Source organism: Acanthopagrus latus, chromosome 24 (assembly GCF_904848185.1).
Source record: "Acanthopagrus latus isolate v.2019 chromosome 24, fAcaLat1.1, whole genome shotgun sequence".
In the NCBI taxonomy this organism is placed as follows: domain Eukaryota; kingdom Metazoa; phylum Chordata; class Actinopteri; order Spariformes; family Sparidae; genus Acanthopagrus; species Acanthopagrus latus.
In genome coordinates, this window is record NC_051062.1 from 9,554,146 (window position 1) to 9,572,980 (window position 18,835).

At 40.7% G+C, this 18,835-nt stretch overlaps 3 protein-coding genes across 4 annotated transcripts; all 3 read left to right on the top strand.

Annotated features, from left to right (window-relative positions):
* Positions 1-1,704: 1,704 nt before the first annotated feature.
* On the top strand, positions 1,705-3,350 carry LOC119015602. Of its 2 annotated transcripts, none has more exons than XM_037091762.1 (5): positions 1,705-1,848; positions 1,992-2,303; positions 2,474-2,600; positions 2,822-2,861; positions 2,943-3,350. In XM_037091762.1, the coding sequence occupies exons 1-5, from the start codon at positions 1,776-1,778 to the stop codon at positions 3,072-3,074; spliced, it is 684 nt and encodes a 227-aa protein (XP_036947657.1). In that variant the 5' UTR covers positions 1,705-1,775; the 3' UTR covers positions 3,075-3,350. The 2 variants fall into 2 exon arrangements, with proteins under 2 accessions (XP_036947657.1, XP_036947658.1); XM_037091763.1 differs by having other exon boundaries at positions 2,825-2,861; positions 2,943-3,348.
* Positions 3,351-9,199: 5,849 nt separating this feature from the next.
* LOC119014930 (OX-2 membrane glycoprotein-like) lies at positions 9,200-13,941 on the top strand. Its single transcript, XM_037090381.1, has 6 exons — positions 9,200-9,469; positions 9,815-9,904; positions 10,599-10,850; positions 10,954-11,289; positions 12,484-12,571; positions 12,687-13,941. The coding sequence occupies exons 1-6, from the start codon at positions 9,430-9,432 to the stop codon at positions 12,724-12,726; spliced, it is 846 nt and encodes a 281-aa protein (XP_036946276.1). The 5' UTR covers positions 9,200-9,429; the 3' UTR covers positions 12,727-13,941.
* A 132-nt stretch (positions 13,942-14,073) lies between these two features.
* Positions 14,074-17,486, top strand: LOC119014925 (OX-2 membrane glycoprotein-like). The gene is made up of 6 exons (XM_037090373.1): positions 14,074-14,604; positions 15,994-16,332; positions 16,430-16,735; positions 16,812-16,941; positions 17,043-17,105; positions 17,192-17,486. The coding sequence occupies exons 1-6, from the start codon at positions 14,529-14,531 to the stop codon at positions 17,298-17,300; spliced, it is 1,023 nt and encodes a 340-aa protein (XP_036946268.1). The 5' UTR covers positions 14,074-14,528; the 3' UTR covers positions 17,301-17,486.
* The last annotated feature ends 1,349 nt before the right edge of the window (positions 17,487-18,835 follow it).

Below are 18,835 nucleotides of genomic sequence, written 5' to 3' on the forward strand. Positions count from 1 at the left end.
TACCAGATTTGTACCAGATATTTCAGATCATTTTACAATGTTTCAGAGGATGCAGACACCACACCAATGCCAGTTCCATGGGTTTGGATCAGTGTCACTACTGTCGTCATTATAACTGGAGTTATTCTGGGATTTGTCTTCAGGACAAAAAATAACAGGTGAGAAACTGTTACTTTAAAAAAGTTATTATTCAAATTTAAACATGAAGTCCTACAAAAATATTTCTGCTCGTTCTTGATGTTCCTCTAACTCTGATATCTCTTCATATTTAAAGAGACTCTTCAATGTCAGACACACCTGGACAATCTCAACATGAGTCTTCTGGCTCTTTGGTGAGTATTTTATGGCGACAATCTTTCAACCATTGTTCAACATAATTGAGTCCAATTTAATGACATGATGCATCAGTATTGTTCTCCATAGGATGAAGACGACCCAGATGACCCCTACACAAGTCTCCAGCATCCAGCAGGTGATCTCTACCAAACTACGTCATATTCAGACAGCAATAAACTGACTGTCCACTTAGATAACCAGGACATGGACGGAGGAGAGTCTGATATAAGTTACACAGAGGATGAAAACATTTCAATCAAAGAATCGAGATGAAACATGTGGATGTTTGTGAATCACTGAGACGATTACTGATTATAGTTGGCCTTCAGTTCTTGAGAAAAACAAAATAATGCAGGTTTTATTAGTTTATCAGGGGTTCAATAACTGTCTTATTGTTCCAATACAGGCGAACGAAAGAAAATCCCCTCAGTACGTCACTCAGCAGGAGAACAGGCCGCTGCGTAGAGGCTATATTTGGCAAGAATTGTGGTGTTTTGAATGCATCTTACACAGAACAGTATTTCAAATGTTGAAAAAAACACCGCTGGTGTCAAGTCACAAGAACGTCGAGGAACAGACACCAGCCAATCACAGCACAGGAGGGCGGGAATAGGCAGAACACTGATGAAAAACAAGATGTAACATGTTTCATGGAGGTTGTGAGAGCCGGGCGTACCTGATAGCTGCTGTCTGACTGTTTTAAAAGGGCACGCCTGTTATAGGATCAACTTCAGTTTCTTGATTTTTACAATATTCATTATAAATGACTTATTATTGACATTCAAACATACAATGTGGTATATTTTACTGTTAATTGAGGAATACATCTCCCAAAGCTTGTAATATTTGCACAAAACCACTGCTGTTGCAATAAACTTTCTGAACTATGCTGCAGTTTGTTTCTTTGTTTTATTGTTGTTAATCCACTTGTGTCAAGGGACGTGTGCATATGGACAGTTGTGTCAAGTTGTAACAGTGCTGTGTGAAAGACATAAATTGCACCAAGCTGCAAAGATCATGCAGGTTTTTATTTACAGCTCAAGCTGAGGCCTCTAGATATGTGATGACCACAAAAGCAAGATGTCAGAAGTTTGACTCTGATCACATGTATTACATATTATTATACACACAATTGTGTCTTTAAATGTCACCATACAAGACACTATTAGGGTGCAATTAAACACTATACAGTTATTATAAAGTCACTGAAGTCCTGTTAATGTTCACAGCTGGAATGTTTTTTTGCTTACTTTCTTACCTTTCTGAGTCTCTTAATATGAAAGCGGAAGCTGCAGCATCACTTCCTTTACAGAGGAGTTCAAACCAGCTTGTACTTATGAGAGCTTGAGGTTAATAGTCAGAGAACAACAGGGTCTGTGTGACTCCATTACAGGATCTTGTTCACCAGCAGCAGCAGCAGCAGATGATTCTCGACCAACATGGCGAAATGGAAACTGTGCTTTTTACTGCTTCTGCTGCTAACTGTGTGTTTTGGCATCAAAGACAGTGAAGGTAACGTACATACTTGTTTTCAATATGTAACATGTTGGCAAGTTGTAATACTTTATATTCACAAGATTCACAAGATGCAAGAATACAGCAGTAGATCAGACTTGGACTAATTCATGTTGATTTGTGATTGTGATTGATTGCAGTGAGTCTTGTGAAAACCATTGGAAGTGAACCAGACATCACTGAACTATGCACCAATTCAACACTTAGTATCATCACAATCATAGTGTGTAAGATCAGAACAGAGAGAAACAGGCCAGCAGTGTGTCGTCTGCTGTATCAGTATGGAAAAGACTTTGAGCATCAATGTGACTCCAGATTCAAACTTATCCTGGAGAATCAGACTGTGTTTCTCCAGCTGACTGGTTTAACACCAGTGGACAGTGGAAACCACAGCTGTGAGTGTTCAACACCTGAAGGAACAATTATTCTGCATCTGAATGTCACTGTGGAAGGTAAACACATTTTTATTCATTTATCCTCATAGTTATATCCACTGTGTTGGCACTGTGTCATTAACACAGTGGCATGATGGTTGTGGCCAACAAAAGTCTGCTTCCTTAAATTTGAGTTTAAGATCCCAGTAAAGCATTATGGGTGTTTGTGACATGGATTTTTGTTTAAGGTGTTTCAGAGGATGCAGTCGTCAATTCGACACGAATGCCAATTCCAAGCGTTTACGTTGCCGTAACTGTCTTCATGATCACAACTGCAGTCATTCTTGGACTCGTCTACAGACGGATACTTCACCGGTGAGATACTGCTGTTATAATGTTATAATCTTTAACACATTTGTCACATTTTAAACCAGAGTACAATGCTCTGCAGCCATATCTAGTGAGATCTTGTCCTAGTTTCATATGAAGCAGTGACCGACATCTCTCATTTCCTGTCTCATCTGTAAAAATAAGCTACAAGATGCACAGTGAAGAACCACCAACACTCTTTATTAACGCATTGTTGTTTCACCCAGCAGAAGAATACCAGAAACACTGAGCGGTCGTCCAAACTCGGTAAAGTACAAGATAATGTTTTTCTTCTTTCATGGGATTCATGTAACTTGAATCCTCTTTAAGATGCTTGTCTTTCTGCAGGAGCCACAGGACATCGAACCATACAGCACGTTCATCCGGAGAGAGAGCGGGCTCTACTCCACTGTCAGAGTCAACACCAGCAATTCAGACATGCTGACCAGAGACGCCACACATGCAGGGAAAGTGTTGTAGAGCTCCAGTTACAGATTCTGCTCCCATCTGATGCATGTTTTGGTTTTGTGGCCTGTCGTCCACCAGGTGGTAGTGTTTTGCTTTGTGACGTCTTCTGTAATTCCACCTGTAGGAGACGGTTGTTGACTCCAGAGCACTGCTGAGGTGTGCAGCTTAAATGTATAAAGTTGAGCTCAGAAAGAGTAAAACATTATTATTCTTACATTGTGCTGTAATGATGATCAGAATCAAATAATCCCATGACAAATAAACAGTTAAAGAAAAGTTATGTGGTTGAGTTTTTTGAAGAGTTCTGCAGGGAACATCTAAAATAACCTCTTTTTAAAATCTAAGTCAGATTCTCAATATAAGTCAGAATAACAACATAATGCAATTTTCGTATTAAGATTTTGTCACCGAATTGTTATATGGCTATTTCTGACTTATCAAGTGACTTTTGACTATTCAAACATTGTAAGCTTGTGTTCACAGTAATACATTTGTTTTCTGTTTTATCCATGTATGTCTATTACAAGAATTGTTTAACCCTTGAAATTTGGTTTGCTAATCTATTATGGGTTAAGTCTCTGTGTGAACATCTTAATATATCTATATATCTGTCTATATATAGATTTTCATGAATTTCAAGAAATGATATCAAGCGTACATATAAGATCCAAGTGCTGTTTTGTAGGCAACTCCAATAGACTTCTTCAGTTCTAACTAACTGGATTCGAGCGGCAGGGTTTTAAACTCTGTGTGGGAGTCGTCAGGGATACTTGTGGGTCGTTTGTCAAACCGGCCTTCACGATAAAATAAAAAACAGAAAAGTGTGATGTGCAAAAGTATTCACCCCTCCTTCACTCTGATACGCTTAAATAAAATCCAGTGCACCCAGTTTCCTTCAGAAGTCACCTAATTAGTAAATGGAGTCCACCTGTGTGTGATCTAACCTCAGTGTAAATACAGCTGTTCTGTAAAGGCCTCAGAGGTTTGTTAGAGAATATTAATGAAAAAACAGCATCATGAAGCCCAGTCCAGACCTGAATCAACTTGAGAATCTCTTTGAAAGTAGACTTGAAAATTGCCGTTCACAGACATTCTCCATCCAATCAGAATGGGCAAATATTTCAGTCTCTTTATGTGCATCGCTGGTCGAGATTTACCCCAAAAGACTTGCAGCTGTCATTGCTGCGAAAGGTGGTTCTACAAAGTGCTGACTCAGGGGGGTGAATACTTTTGCGAGCCACTGTAGATTTTACTTTTTGTTTTGTTTTGTTTTACTCCTGTTTCAAACCATCTGTCTTCTCTGGACAATATCCTCAAAGGAACACATATAATCTCACCATCTCATTTAAATAACTTTGTTTTGATGTATGAATGTGGTTTCTGTATGAATGCTGGTCCCAGATTGTGGCACATAAGACTGAAATCAAGATACACAGATGAATCCTTTAAATGATAAGGAACTGTGCTGTCACTCTGTGACTCTGATTCAACCACGAATGAGGAAGATTTTTTTTCATTTTCACTCAAGACACACATTACAATCTCTGTTGTTGTTTTCTCTGGTGTTCCCCTGCTAACACTCCCTTCTCTTTTAGAGGAAATACGACTAGGTCACACACCTGGGGCCGGTAAACAACAGACTTGGGATCAGTCTTGATCTCAAACATGACCTTTGCGATCATTGTGCAACAGCGAGGCGAGCCACGCTTGTTTGCTTTGTTAGTTGACCCATTGCTTAGTGGACACGGTGCCGCTGTCAGACTCCTCGACCGTCGCTGTGATTTTGTCCTCTGCAGACATTTCCCTTTTTTTTTTTTTTCTTTTTCTTTTTCTCAGATCCATGACTATTGCAGAGTCATTGTTGTTGACACTGTATGTGGGGAAATCACAAGTCACGCACCCTCAGTTTAGGCTGATTTGAGATTCAGGGATCACAGGTTATAAATGGACCTGCTTTAGTAAAGGTTTTTAATGCTCAGACATAAGCACACTGTCGGAAATGATCTTAAGACTAAGTTTGTGAATAATTTTCCAGTGTAAAATTACCTCTCTTGTCAGACTTCTTCAGGCTGCTGATTAGTTTTCGGGGCAGGCCCCTCTGCAATGGATTCATTCAGGGTCAAGACAAAGGATTCGCTCAGCACTATTCAGGCGGATTTAAGGGAAATTAGTCAGCATCTGCATGTGAGTAGGTCTGCATTTTCCCCCACTTTCATTTAAATTCTCACTGGATTGAGATGACTGCAAAAGCTCCACTGACACAAAGTGAAAACAGCGGAATGAGCACTAATTAAAAATAGGACAATTGAAGCCAACAATTAAATAACATGCACTTCCTACAGCAGCCTTTGTTTCGATTTTGTGTCTCTGAATGATGCTGACAGTAAAAATGCATCATTTTGATTAAGTGGACATGTTCTCCAGCACACACTGCAGCTTGATTTCATAATCAAGGATTAAATCAGCAAAATGACTTCTGCTTTTTTGGTTTTACACTTCACACTGTTGAGATGTTGATGTGCAGTTTTGAGCGTACTCATTTTCTGCATCTTCACACCTAAACTAAACTATATTTTAGAGGGAAACCGTGCCTTTTTTACACCACTACATAATTCTGAAAGCTTTATTTATTTATTTATTTATTTTCCCAGATCTGATTTTACACCATTTACACAAACGGTATATAAAAATGTTGAGGGGATAAATGATCTCTGGGATGCCGCGCAGGTGAGTGGTAGGGGGCTCACCAAAGCTCCAGTACACTTGCGGGACGTGAACACAATGTCATATTGAAATCTCTTCCTCAGTAAGACAAGAGAAATGACCGATAATATGAGTCAGAATGAGACAAAGAGTTACAGTCGCTGGACTTCTAAGTATTGAGATACCGAACAAACCAGTTAGTCCAGCCACTGTACGTGTGAGCAGATACATAGTAGATTGTGAACTTTGAGTTTCATCACAAGAGTGCATCAGAAAAAAAGAAACGAGACCAGTGACAATGTTAGAGTTGTCATTTTTTAAAATGTCTTTTACTTTGTTCAGTCTTTCAAACTCTGAGAGGTGGTCAGGTGTTTTTTGATCAGAGACGGATGGAAAAGTATTTACACGCCAGTGTCGATAACTTTGAATTTCAATTTTCAGCGTTTATCAGACATATTCTCCTATGGACGTGGTTATATTAGTGAGAGTGGTGTAAAAAAAAATATATATATATATATGATTTATGATAACGGTTTGTTGATCCAAAGTCTGGAGTCTCCTCATTTCCCCTTTTTTAATGACTTTTACATCACCTTGTGGTTTGGAGAGTTATTACCTCTCATGCAGGCTCAGAGTGAACGAGCCAGCTGTCGTCTTTGCTGTGTGTTCACATGACTATTAAACTTTAAAACTTAGATAAATAAAGTTGTTTGTGCAGAAGACTGGCAGGCCGTGACTGCCTTCAGCTGCTGCACGCAGATAAACTTGGAAATCAGAGAAGTGGCCCTTGTGACCCAAACCGCAGTCTGGTTTTAATCTAGTTCACGCACCTGTGGTTTAGTGTTGACACGATTATATTGCCGACCCACAAGCCACTCGCTGAGCTTTCAGTGTCACATTCTGGTATGAGATTACAGGTGTCAGCTGCCAGGCTGCACAGGTACTTCCCATGTGTAATGACGAGCCTGGAAAGGACACTTTTAAATTTCCAGAATATGAAAAATGCAGACGAGTCATCAGAATCAAGGATGCATCATGGCTCTTGCAAAACACTAAGCTGTAGTCTGTGATTTACTCTACCAGTCATCAAACCTGTGACACACCTGTATACTTATACATGTGTAATTAACCCTTGGACCAAACCCTTCCCTTCTTGGAGACGTGTAATCTTAATGATTCGTACATTTATAGGTGAATGTAATACTGAAAATGAAAATGACATGTTCAAGTAACAAACACTATAAAAATGTGCTTTTTCTCAAATTATTCTCCAGTATTACCAACCAGCTGAAGTTGCTCTACAATCCTTGAGCAGTCTTTTAAACATCTCTCCCAGGTTCTGAGACCGCTGAATAATTGAAAATGTGTAAAGTAACTTTCTTTTACACAGAAATTTCAGGTTCTTTCCTGGACTCCTAAGAGGAATTACGCAGTGACTTCCCCTCCCTGCTGTTTTGTAAACAGGTTATATAAGACATTTTGGAGAAAGGCAACTTTAAGTTGTGTAATAATCATGAAGAGGTATTTAAGAGTTAACTCAGGGCTTAAGTCTTCAGGCTTTGTTTGAATGTGACGCCGCTCCTATAATCCCCTTTTTGCGCTGTGCATTGATGCTGCGATGACAATGAAAAATACAGGAAACAAGCAAATGATTTTTGTGACAATGGACATTGATACAATTCCTGAAGGCTGAATCAGAGTTTCCTGATGAGTGATAGTCGTGTTTCTGGTCAGTAAATGTTACTCAGCATGGCATCATGGGACATCTGAGGTGAGGTTCCCCTGCTGAAGACAAAGACATGACTGTCACACCGATGGTTAAAGTGACCATGAGGAAGTTTTAAGCTATAAAGTCTTGTGATTGTTAGCAAACATTAGCACCGGTGTCAAACTACTTTTGTCCAAAGTGTTGTTAGAATCAACCAAGACTTGAAGTTCATCGTAACAACTTTGGACGGATGGATGGATGGATAGATGGATGGATAGATGGATGGATGGATGGATGGATGGATAGATGGATGGATAGATGGATGGATGGATGGATGGATGGATGGATAGATGGATGGATAGATGGATGGATGGATGGATGGATGGATGGATGGATGGATGGATGGATGGATGGATGGATAGATGGATGGATGGATGGATGGATGGATGGATGGATGGATGGATGGATTACTGCACGTGTTTAAAACTCAGCAGCATATTATTGCACATTGTGGGAGAGAAACCGACAGCCCAGAACAATCTGGCCTTGTACGTACCCTGGATAAACGATACGGTATGGTGACGTCGATCTATGAGTTTATATCTCTCATCAGACACACACACACACACACACACACACACACACACACACACACACACACACACAGTAAAAGTCTTGAGAGATGGATTGCTAATGTCAGAACTGACAGGTGCCACTACAAACACCTGACCCTCTGATGGCCCTTGCCGAAGTCTCCTTGGACCAGAAACAAAAGGGTTACTAGCCAACAGCATTTGTTTTTTCACATTCTTTAATGCACCGCCAAAACCTCTGGAACACCTGGAAGTCATGAGTGGAAAACAATCAAATCACTGTGGTCCAACTGAGCTCCTGTAAAGTGACTCATTAGCAGTTCAATGGTAAGCGATCCATTGTGTAGTGGTGTCTTTGTGCTGCACTGGGCACACGTTGTGATCACAAGTTATTGTAGAGAAACCTGATTGTGCGTACTGCACTCACACCTCAGCAGGTGGACTTCCCCCGGCCCCGCTGTGGGGGTGTCGGTTCAAGTTTTCTGGAATGATGCTTGTCAGATTTCACACCACACATACGGCCGTGCAGTCCTCAGGGAATAGTCGTCACAAAACTCAACACTTCTGCTTCTGGGTTTTTTTTTTTTTTCTTTTTTTTTTTTTTTTGTTTTGACGGCTCTTACTGGAGTTGTTGCGAGTACAGTACGGCTGTACAGTAAGTGTGACAGTTACTGGACGTGAGTGGTTGTCATATTAACCATCAGAGAGAAGCCGATCTTATCTGCATTTGTTACAGTTTAACCTTCTGTTATCTCCTGCAATCTTCCTAACTCATTATTAAGAAGCTATTAGTCCTGTTATCTTATTATTAATTATATTTTAAATATATTATAGATTATATTTATTTCACCTTGAGAGTCCAGGATCATAATTTCACTCCCTTTTTATTCATAAAGCCCAAAATTACAATCACATTGCCCCAGTGGGCTTTACAATCTGTACAGTGAGCGACAAAACTTGTCATGTTGATGGAAAAAAAAATGTTAAAAAAACTTTTAAAAAGGAAAAAAGATGGAAGAAGCTTCATGAAGGAGGGATCCTTCGCCCAGGACGGACCGACATGTAATAGTAGTCGCATGTACAGAAGAGAACAACAAAATCTCAGTTTACAAGCCGTATTGACATGATATCGGATACAAATTATATTATAAATTTTATTGTTTCCTGGAATGAGTTTCTGTTTCTTTGAAAATAAAATTAATCCCCAGAGGTTGACATGTGATGTGGTCAGCATCAAAGATGAATCCATCCAATCCAGTAAACTCCCGCCCCCTGCTGTGAAGCTCTTTCTGTTTCCGACCCACCATTTAAAAGCCTGCACAGCCTCAAGAAACTGAAAGTGTGTGTTGTACAGCAGTGGAAGATGTTGCTGCTCCTGCTGTGTACAGCTTTGTTCTTAAAAGGTAAGTGTCACTGTATTTTTTATATTACTGTATAACACTGTTGCTTTATAATTGTACTATGTACTGTTTCTGAGCTTGTGCTGCTGCAGCAGCTGTATTTATCCACAATAAAAGCTTATCTTATCATGTAGCCTAGAAACCTTTAGAGGGTTTATTATCATACAGCATGATTTAAAGTACTATATTCAAAGTTAAGTGTTTATTTGTATGTGTTGTTATTGAAAATCCATATATATAGAGAGATATAGATGTAGATATTTTTTATTCACAGTCAAAGTTTATGACATTATTCATTTATCTAATTAACAGAATAATCATAACCAACACCTTGCTGTTTATCTGCAGCCTCAGTGTCGCAGCTCACTGGTTATGGAAATGTGACAGCTGTTTACGGCGGGGACGTGGAGTATGGATGCACATTAGCCAACCCAGCAGGTGCGAATGTCACTTTAAAATGCATTTATAGTGAAGATGTAACCAACAGTGGAGGAAATATCCAGATCCTTCGCTTAAAGCAACATCATTTACCTGTTTTACCTTTGATGGGACAAAGTCTCTGTCACTTGTTTCTGCACAATGTAGCTTCAGAGACAGCGGAGGATACATGTTTACTTCAACATACAATATTGTTACGAAGTAATTAGTTCTATTTGTAGTCAGCATCTACATTAGGTCTGACAAACTGTTACAGAACTGGGATTTTGTATTTTACAGTTTGACAGTGTTGCACTCAGGGAACTGTGGGGGGCGCCACATCGCATGTTTGACTACTGAGTACAAATTGACTTCATATCTAAACCTTTAATCTTCATTTCTGTGGGGTTTTTTACTTGAGTAATACCTCAGTAATGTAACTGTTCTTGAATACAGATTTTAAGTCCACCACTGAGTGAAATTACTCAATGCAGTCAAATGTTCTTGACTGTTATATTAGTAGATAAGCTTATTTTGAACTATTTTGTATACCACTGCAACTACTGATCATTCTGCTCATTATTAATCTGGATTTTCTGACTGAAACATCGACATCTGAAAGTAGTTAATAAGTAAATAACAGTTATTTCCTTAGCTGGAGCCGTCAGTTCAGCTGTGCTTGTGTGTAAAGGTTTGTGTGTTGTTTTCCCCACAGGTGTTCTCCAGGTCACCTGGCAGAGGCTATTTAAGGACGATTCCATTGAGAATCTAGCGACCTACAGCAAACGGTTCGGGCAGCAGGTGAACGAGCCGTACCAGGGGAAGGTGATGTTCACGGAGGCGTCCCTCCACTCCACATCCATCAGTCTGAGGAACGTGACGTGGGAGGATGAAAGCTGCTACATCTGCTCCTTCAATGCATACCCCGAGGGCTCGAAAAGAAAGCAGACTTGCCTCAAAGTGCAAGGTAAACTGCAATTAAGTTTCTAACCGAGACACCCATGTCTCAAAATAGTCTTTATCTGAATAGCTGCAGCCTGTAAACTGCCTCATTTTTATTCCCTATCAAGGAATATCCGAGGTGAGAACATCTGAGCGAGCTCTCAGCGGTGAACACGAGGGAGGAGGCATGAAGAAGGTCGTGTTTAGCTGCTCTGCCACAGGTAAACCCGCTCCGACCATCAAGTGGGACCTCTCAGATAAGAGTGCCTCCTTAGCACACCAATGTGAGGCTACGGTTACAAACAGCGACCACACAGCCACCAGAAGCTGCAACATCACTGTGGAAGTACCTGCAGGCTGGAGCGGACACGTGGATTGGCAGCTGAACGTTGGAATGGCGGGACAAAGGAGCGTGAGGATCCCGTTTTCCCTGGGTTCCATTCCTCCGAATCAGGAAGATCCTGGTATGCATATGAGTCGTTATGTGCAGGCATGTGTTCTGTTTTAATGTAACAACCATTAGCATGTGCGGGAAAGTAACTATAACAGAACCACCCAGGAAGTCCCATGATTATTTTACAGTACTGGACGACTCGGTTCCAAGAAATTTTACAGCGATTAGCATCTCTGCAAAGTGAGAGGAACTTCATTTTTAAAACAGCACAAACGAGTCGGGAGCTTTTCTGTTTTTACCGACAGTCAGCGGGTGTTAACCTGCCCAGAAAGTCCCAGTGAAAGTAATAAGTAGAAGTACAGATTGTGCAGGTGAGAGGGTAAGAAATAAATCATAAGAGCTCATCTGTACCAAAAAGCAAAACAAACAAACAAAAACAAAAACAAGGACCCAGATGCATGACACAGTAAGGCAGGAGGGATGGAGGATGGTGTGAGGAAGTAAAAACACAAAACAGAAGAAGAGGCTTTCATCGTAAACAGGAAACGAAAGCTAAAACTCGGGACCAAGGCGAACAATACAAATCAGACGGACCCGCTCAGTGATTCATGGACAAGTAAGAGAACTTTGACTCCTTACATCCTGTGAGAGACTGGTAGCTGACGCGATGATGAACTGAAGTTTCATGCTGAACTTTTGTTCAACCCTGGCAGCAGCATTCTGGGTCAGCTGACCTGTGAATAGTCTGTTGGTTACTAGAATAAAAAGACACGTACTGGTGCTAAACTTACATGAGTCAGTGCCACGGAAATCAAATGATAAATTCTTCTGAGGTAATCCACCACCAGGGAACTACGTACGTCACAGAGGCAACAACACGGTTACACGTGAGGTCACTGATTCACTGATCCAGGAACTCCAGAAAGTCCCTGATATCACAGTCAGATAGTCTGGGAAGTGTTTGGAACGCACACAGTATCAAGCTCACCCCCTCCCAAGTCAGCTGGCAGTGACTCACCACAGTTCAGGGATGGTTTCAGTTTCATGTTCACGAAACAGCAACGTCACAGCACAGAGCGTCACACCGGCACACAGCAGCTCTCTGGGGAGGTCAGCTGTCAGATCGGGGAAGTTACGTCTCTGCATTTAAAAGCGAGAGTGTTCTCGTAAAGAAAAAAGAAAAATCCCACCTTCCTCTTTTAAAGTGAATGTCAGTTACCTTTTTGCTGTGGCGACTGACAATGTGTTGTTTTTTTCTCTCCAGGACTGTCTTCATCAGGACTCGCTTTCGTGGTTTGTGCCCTGCTGTTCGTCCTCCTCGTCGCTGTTGCTGCTGCGCTGAAGCTAAAAAAGTGAGATATTATTCAACTCTGCAAGACATTTTCTTTACAGTGAATATCCAGCAGTGCAATTCCTCTTACGAGTAAATATCATACAATAATCTCCGCTTTTCTCTCTTTCTACCAGACAAAAGAAGAGCAGCAGTCGACATGAAGGCGTTTGCTGAGCTTTTGCTTTTCTTACAGTCGTGTGTTTTTTGTTCCTGAATTTTCATGCGAGCATTATAAGAAAAAAAATGACTTAAGCTAAATGCTGCAATCAAGAGCAACTTTCCACAGGTGGTTTTCACAACACAGAGTGGGATTTTATTTTATTTTATTTTTTTGAAAACAGCTGTCTGATTGACATTTCTAGTTTAACTTGCAGAAGTCAGCACTTTAAGTTTGTTTCTGGAGCTTCAAGCAAACGCTTGTTCAGGCTTTGTAGAACAGGAACCAGGACCAATGTTTCATATAGTATTAGGTGAGTTGCTTCTACATGACTGTGAGGTTGAGTTTACATTTTAGAATAATTATCCTGCACAGTGCAATATTTACTTCAGGCAAGTCTAACAGGCTGATAACCAGCAAAACAAGCTGTCGTGTTTTGGTGACAGGAGTTGAAAACAAGGAAGTGCCCTGGAGGAGGCATTCAAGGACCGGGGTGACATCTAGTGGACTTGTGGTGAAAAGGAGCCGAGACACTGACCTGGTGATCTTGACACACCACATGTCCACCAAATCAAAACCGACCAAGGAATGTAAAAGCCGTTTCATTCACTGCATCGTTGTGCGAGCATCCAAGTATGAGCAGCCGCGTGGGCCAAAACTGAACATCACACACACGCTTCTTAGTCTCACACACACAGTCAAATGTGGTGTACATGCATGTGCAGGTGAAGTACTGAATACAGGCCCAGGCGACTGCTCATACTAATTAACAGGGATATCTGCTCAACACGTAAACATGTGAATTCAGAACAACATTTATTTTTATTTAGATACTCATTAGATCTATATTTTTATTTATATATGGAATTTAAATCTGACAATATACATGACACAAAATACATGTGTTGCTATGTTTGCACCTTTCTTGCCAGTGGGCACTCGAATGTTCAGTGTTTGTGTTATTTATTGCATCTACCTTGACACATATTCAGATACAAATTTACTGTGAGGTTGTAACTGTGGTTTAGTGCCTACAGCATGTAGGTTAGTAGTATTGTTATGCATCGGTGTGCTGAGCCCTGCATTGTGATCGTGCACTTTCTCCACAATTTCTGTTGATCTAACCTTAAAGCTGCTGTGTTTTAAATGATCATGTATCCTCTGACCTTTACCCGTGTATTTATTTATTTGTGTTGACGTGAGTAAAATAAGAAGCTTTTGTAAGAAGTGATTCCACCTGTGTGCAATGTTTGTGTCGCCCTTGGTTACATGTAAAACTCCTCGGTGACTTTTTAAGGCAATACTGTCGTTGTGAATGTGAGGACACGTGACAAAGTTGCGCGCTATTACGCACGAGAAACATGGCGACCGTCGGATCTGCTCGTGTAAAATACATTCGTGGTACAGACTAGAAATTAGTTTTCTCGAAGGGAAACTCTGCAGGATTCCCAGATAGAAAGAGTTCCATCACAGCAGCGGTGCCCCAGGCTCCAGACTGACCCATGCTGCCGTGGGCGCACCGCACAGGACGCATGAGACTCAGCTGCCAATCTGCGCGCACAGAGCAGCAACAGACCTGATATGGACTTCAGACTGTGAATCTACAGTTTGTGAAACATTACGCAGAATTAATAACATGCTGGGGAACACACAGTGAAGTAAACGAGCAGCAGCAGCTTGTTGCATAGTGTTCACTGTTCCTCCTGCTGTGGGATTATTTCTCCCAAAGTGTAAAATATCACAATATCCGTCAGTTGAAGCTCCGCCCACAGGAAGATTCATTCATACATTCATTTTTAAGCACATTTTGGCGGTAGACATGCCTACAGTCAGCAGCAGAGATGGCTCAACGTGCAGTATATATTTACTCTGTGTGTTTGGACTCTTTCAGAGAGGTAAGAAAGAGACGATACAGTTATTTTTACGCAGCTGTGAAACTTCTCGCTCTTAAACTGAAAGCTCAGCTGTGAGACTCTTTGTGTCTGTCAGTGTGAGATTTGCCGCCTAAAATATGGGGTCTATAATGCATCTATTTCCTGAACTTAATCACTCATTCATTGTGCTCATCTCGTATCAGTGTTTGTTCTCCAACATAAATTTACAAGATGCTCTTTTAGTGTAGAACATGTAGGAAACTAAATGTCCTTTCATTTGTCACATGTCACATTTTTAAAGAAAAAACACACCAACCATGTTAAACAGAGTGTTGTGATTATATACTGTATATATATTTAGGTTTTTCATGTCCTCCAAAACATTTTCACAAGATGCTCTTTTAATGTAGAACATGCAGGAAGTCTGTTGAAACTAAATGTCCTTCTATGACTGTTGTCTTTCAATCTGAATATGAAGGTAAAAGTCTTTTTCTGGCTTCACACATGATTTATAATTCATGCTTTATGTCACATTTTTAAAGTAGAAAAACATCAACCAACCACAACCACAGTAATAATACTCTGTGGTGTCCTGCAGGTCTGACAGATCTGATAGGAACACAGAGGACTGTGATGGCAGCTGTCGGAGGAGAAAAAAGTGTCACGTTATGTTCAGTGACATTCATCGACTCTCTGACTCTGTCCCAGATTATAGTGACACCAAGTGAAACACTGATAACTTTTGTAAAGTCAGGAAGAGAAATCTGTCACGTTCATGTCTCAACATAAAGATGGAAAAGGCAAACCTTTGTTCTACACCCAATGTGTTGGATTGGTTTTGATCGTTTTGTTCCTCCCCACGAGTCAGATTTCACTACACTCCTCAGTTGTAGCTCCGCCTCTGCAGGAAGATGAGGTCTCCTTAACTGGACCTTTCACCTTCACGCACATTTTGGCGGTACATATGTTTACAGTCAGCAGCAGAAATGGTGCTCAGTGCAGTTCTACATTTATTTTGTGTATTTAGACTCTTTCAGAAAGGTAAGAAAGAGACGATACAGTTATTTTTATGCAGCTGTGTGACTCCTGACTGCTCTTTGTTTCTGTCAGAGTGAGATTTGTCACCAACACGCAGTCTGCATCTGTTTCCTTATTCATTCATTGTGCTCATATTAGTGTTTGTCCTCCAACATAATGTTACAAGATGCTCTTTTAGTGTAGAACATGCAGGAAGTCTGTTGAAACTAAATGTCCTTCTATGACTGTTGTATTTCAATCTGAATATAAAGGTAAAAGTCTTTTTCTGGCTTCACACATGACTTATAATTCATGCTTTATGTCACATTTTTAAAGTAATAAAACCATCAACCAACCACAACCACAGTAATAATACTCTGTGGTGTCCTGCAGGTCTGACAGGTCTGATAGGAACACAGAGGACTGTGATGGCAGCTGTCGGAGGAGAAGCTGGTTTCAGCTGTCAGCTGCTGCAGAATAAAGATGTTGTTCAGGTCACCTGGAACAAAGTTTTACCTGACAGAGAGGTGACACTCGCTTCTTACACTACTAGATATGGTGAAAGAGTGAATCCTGCCTTTAAAGATAAAATAGGGTTTACAGATGCTGGACTGCAGAACAGCTCCATCTTCATCAGAAACGTGACAGAGGAAGATGAAGGCTGTTATCTCTGTTTGTTCAACGCCGACCCTGAAGGTTCTCTCACTGGTACAACCTGCCTCCAAGTCTACGGTAAGAACCAACCACCTTCACACAAAGCACGCTGCTGCATTGTGTCTTCATCCTCACCACTGACAACATTTAGTTCATGTGATATCTTTGTGTTCAGAGCTGCATGGACCCGTTCTCCATGTGGGAGCATCAGGCTCTGAGGAGACAGTGGTGTCCTGCTCGGCCACAGGTCGACCTGCTCCCACAGTCACATTAACTGTCCGGAGAGGCGACGGCCACTTTCCTGGAAACAGCTCCGTCAGTGTGAACAACACCAACGGTACAGTCACCGTCACCTCTACAGCTGTGCTGACTCGTCTCCATGACATGGACACAGAGGTTAGATGTGCAGTGCGAGTGCTCTCTGCTGCTCAGAAAGAGGAGGTCAGGATCATTCCTGCTGAAGTCAAACAGTCTGCTGAAGGTGAGAAACACTTCCACACATGCTGATTCATAGAATGATGACAACTTTAAACTCATGTCTTCTGTTTATCTGACAGGTTTCCATGAGGATTCTGGGATTGAGATCACACATATCACCATCATCACTACACTGTCTGTGGTGCTGGTCTTCTGTTTTGTTGCAGCAGCAGTCATCACAGTCCTGCTGATACGAAGACAGAGGAACAGGTGATTCTTAACTTCAACTCATCATTTGTCTCATTAACTTGATGATCTTTTCAACCACACCAGTAAGTAACTGATTCACCACTGACTTCTTCATTCTTCAGTCGGAGACAAAGAGACTCTGAGGAGTTCAAGATGTCACCAAAAAGAACTGAACACACTCCAGAGTAAGATCCTTCATTGATTCTCACTTGTAAAAGTTTTTGTTGCTTCAGACTGATGAAATTGACTCATATGTTGTTTTTCACTGAAGGACCAACACACCTGATAACGAGAACTTGAGGAAACGGACGCCACCTGAGAAAAGGGAAGGAAGTGAAAGCATAGAACCATCGCCTGAAACTCGCCGAAAACTATTTTGACATAAAATAACCCACAAGACTGGTGGCAGAAGGAAAACTGCTCTGAAATACGGTGACAACTGTGTAAAATCAGTTACAACATTTGCCGCGCTGCATTTATGGACATGAATGTGGACGTGACTGATATGATGTGTTGACCACAGGTGGTCGTCTTCAGGTCTGAGTAAAGAAGCGAACACGCCTGTATTTGATATATAATGATGGAACATCACAGCAACAGAGTTAATGAGTTAGTGATTTAAACACTTGTGTAGTCAGACGTGGATACAGAGGCTCACACCTGACTGTGATGACAACTGGGACGTCTGTACAGGAATGATTCACCTTTAGGGACAATGCAACAGTGTTTCTTTATATTGTAAATCACACATTGCATCCTGAATGACTGAAATAATTGTTTTTTAAGCCAAGAAGAACAACTAACAGTCTCCACTCAGCAGCCACACTAAGACTGTTACAAAGTCATTTTAATGTCACCTTAATTATGTATCCAGGATAAAAGGACTTATGTCTCAGCAGGATCTGGAGAAACTTGATTTTATTCGTGACTTTATCTTCAGCACACTCGACTACTGTAACAGAGTCTTTACAGGACTCTGTAAAAACACTCCATCAGACGGCTGCAGCTGATTCTGAACGCTGCTGCTCGAATCCGAACAAGAACCAGAACAGCAGATCACATCACTCCAGTTCTCACATCTTTACACTGACTTCCTGTCCGTTGGTTTATCAGGCACTGAATGGTTTCAGCTCAAAACACAAAATACAATCTGACCTGCTGCTACGTTATGAAGCGTCCAGACCTCTGAGGTCGTCAGGTCCACGTCTGCTTTCAGTCCCCAGAGTCAGAACTAAACATGGAGAAGCAGCGTTCCTTTATTATAAACCACAGATCTGGAACAAAGTCCCTGAAAACTGCAGCTCTGCTCCGACTCTCACCTCTTTTAAATCAACACTGAAGACCTTTTAAAGGTTTGAACTGCACTGTGACTTTTATTTTCTAGTCTGGTCTCTTTTGAACCTTTTGATAATTTAGCCTACTTCCCTATTTTTTAAATTGTATTAATGTTTTGTTTCTTGGTGTCTTCATACTTGTTTTTAACTGTATTTTAAGTTTTTTTTTTTTTAATGTTTTTTAATGTTATATGTATGCTCCCGTAAATCAGTATGTGTTATGTCAAATGAGACTGTTTACATCCTGAGTATTAATAGTGAATTGTGTTTAACAATGTCAACAACAGGTCACAAAAACACCCTCGGAAAAGATATTTTCTTGAGCCAAACTGTGTTCTAAGTTTGCATTTGTATTTTTTATATATAAGTAAACTGAATCATGATGAAATGACAGTCTGTACTGAATACCAATACATGTGTGATGTGCAACAACAATAAAACAAATCAATGTTTCTTATAAATCAACATGTTCTTTGTAGAATGTTATGTAATTTATGTCTTAACAGATTAGCACATTTTACGCAATTAATTTGAATGTACTTTTGCATTTGATAACGATTATATTTATATTTTATTGCACT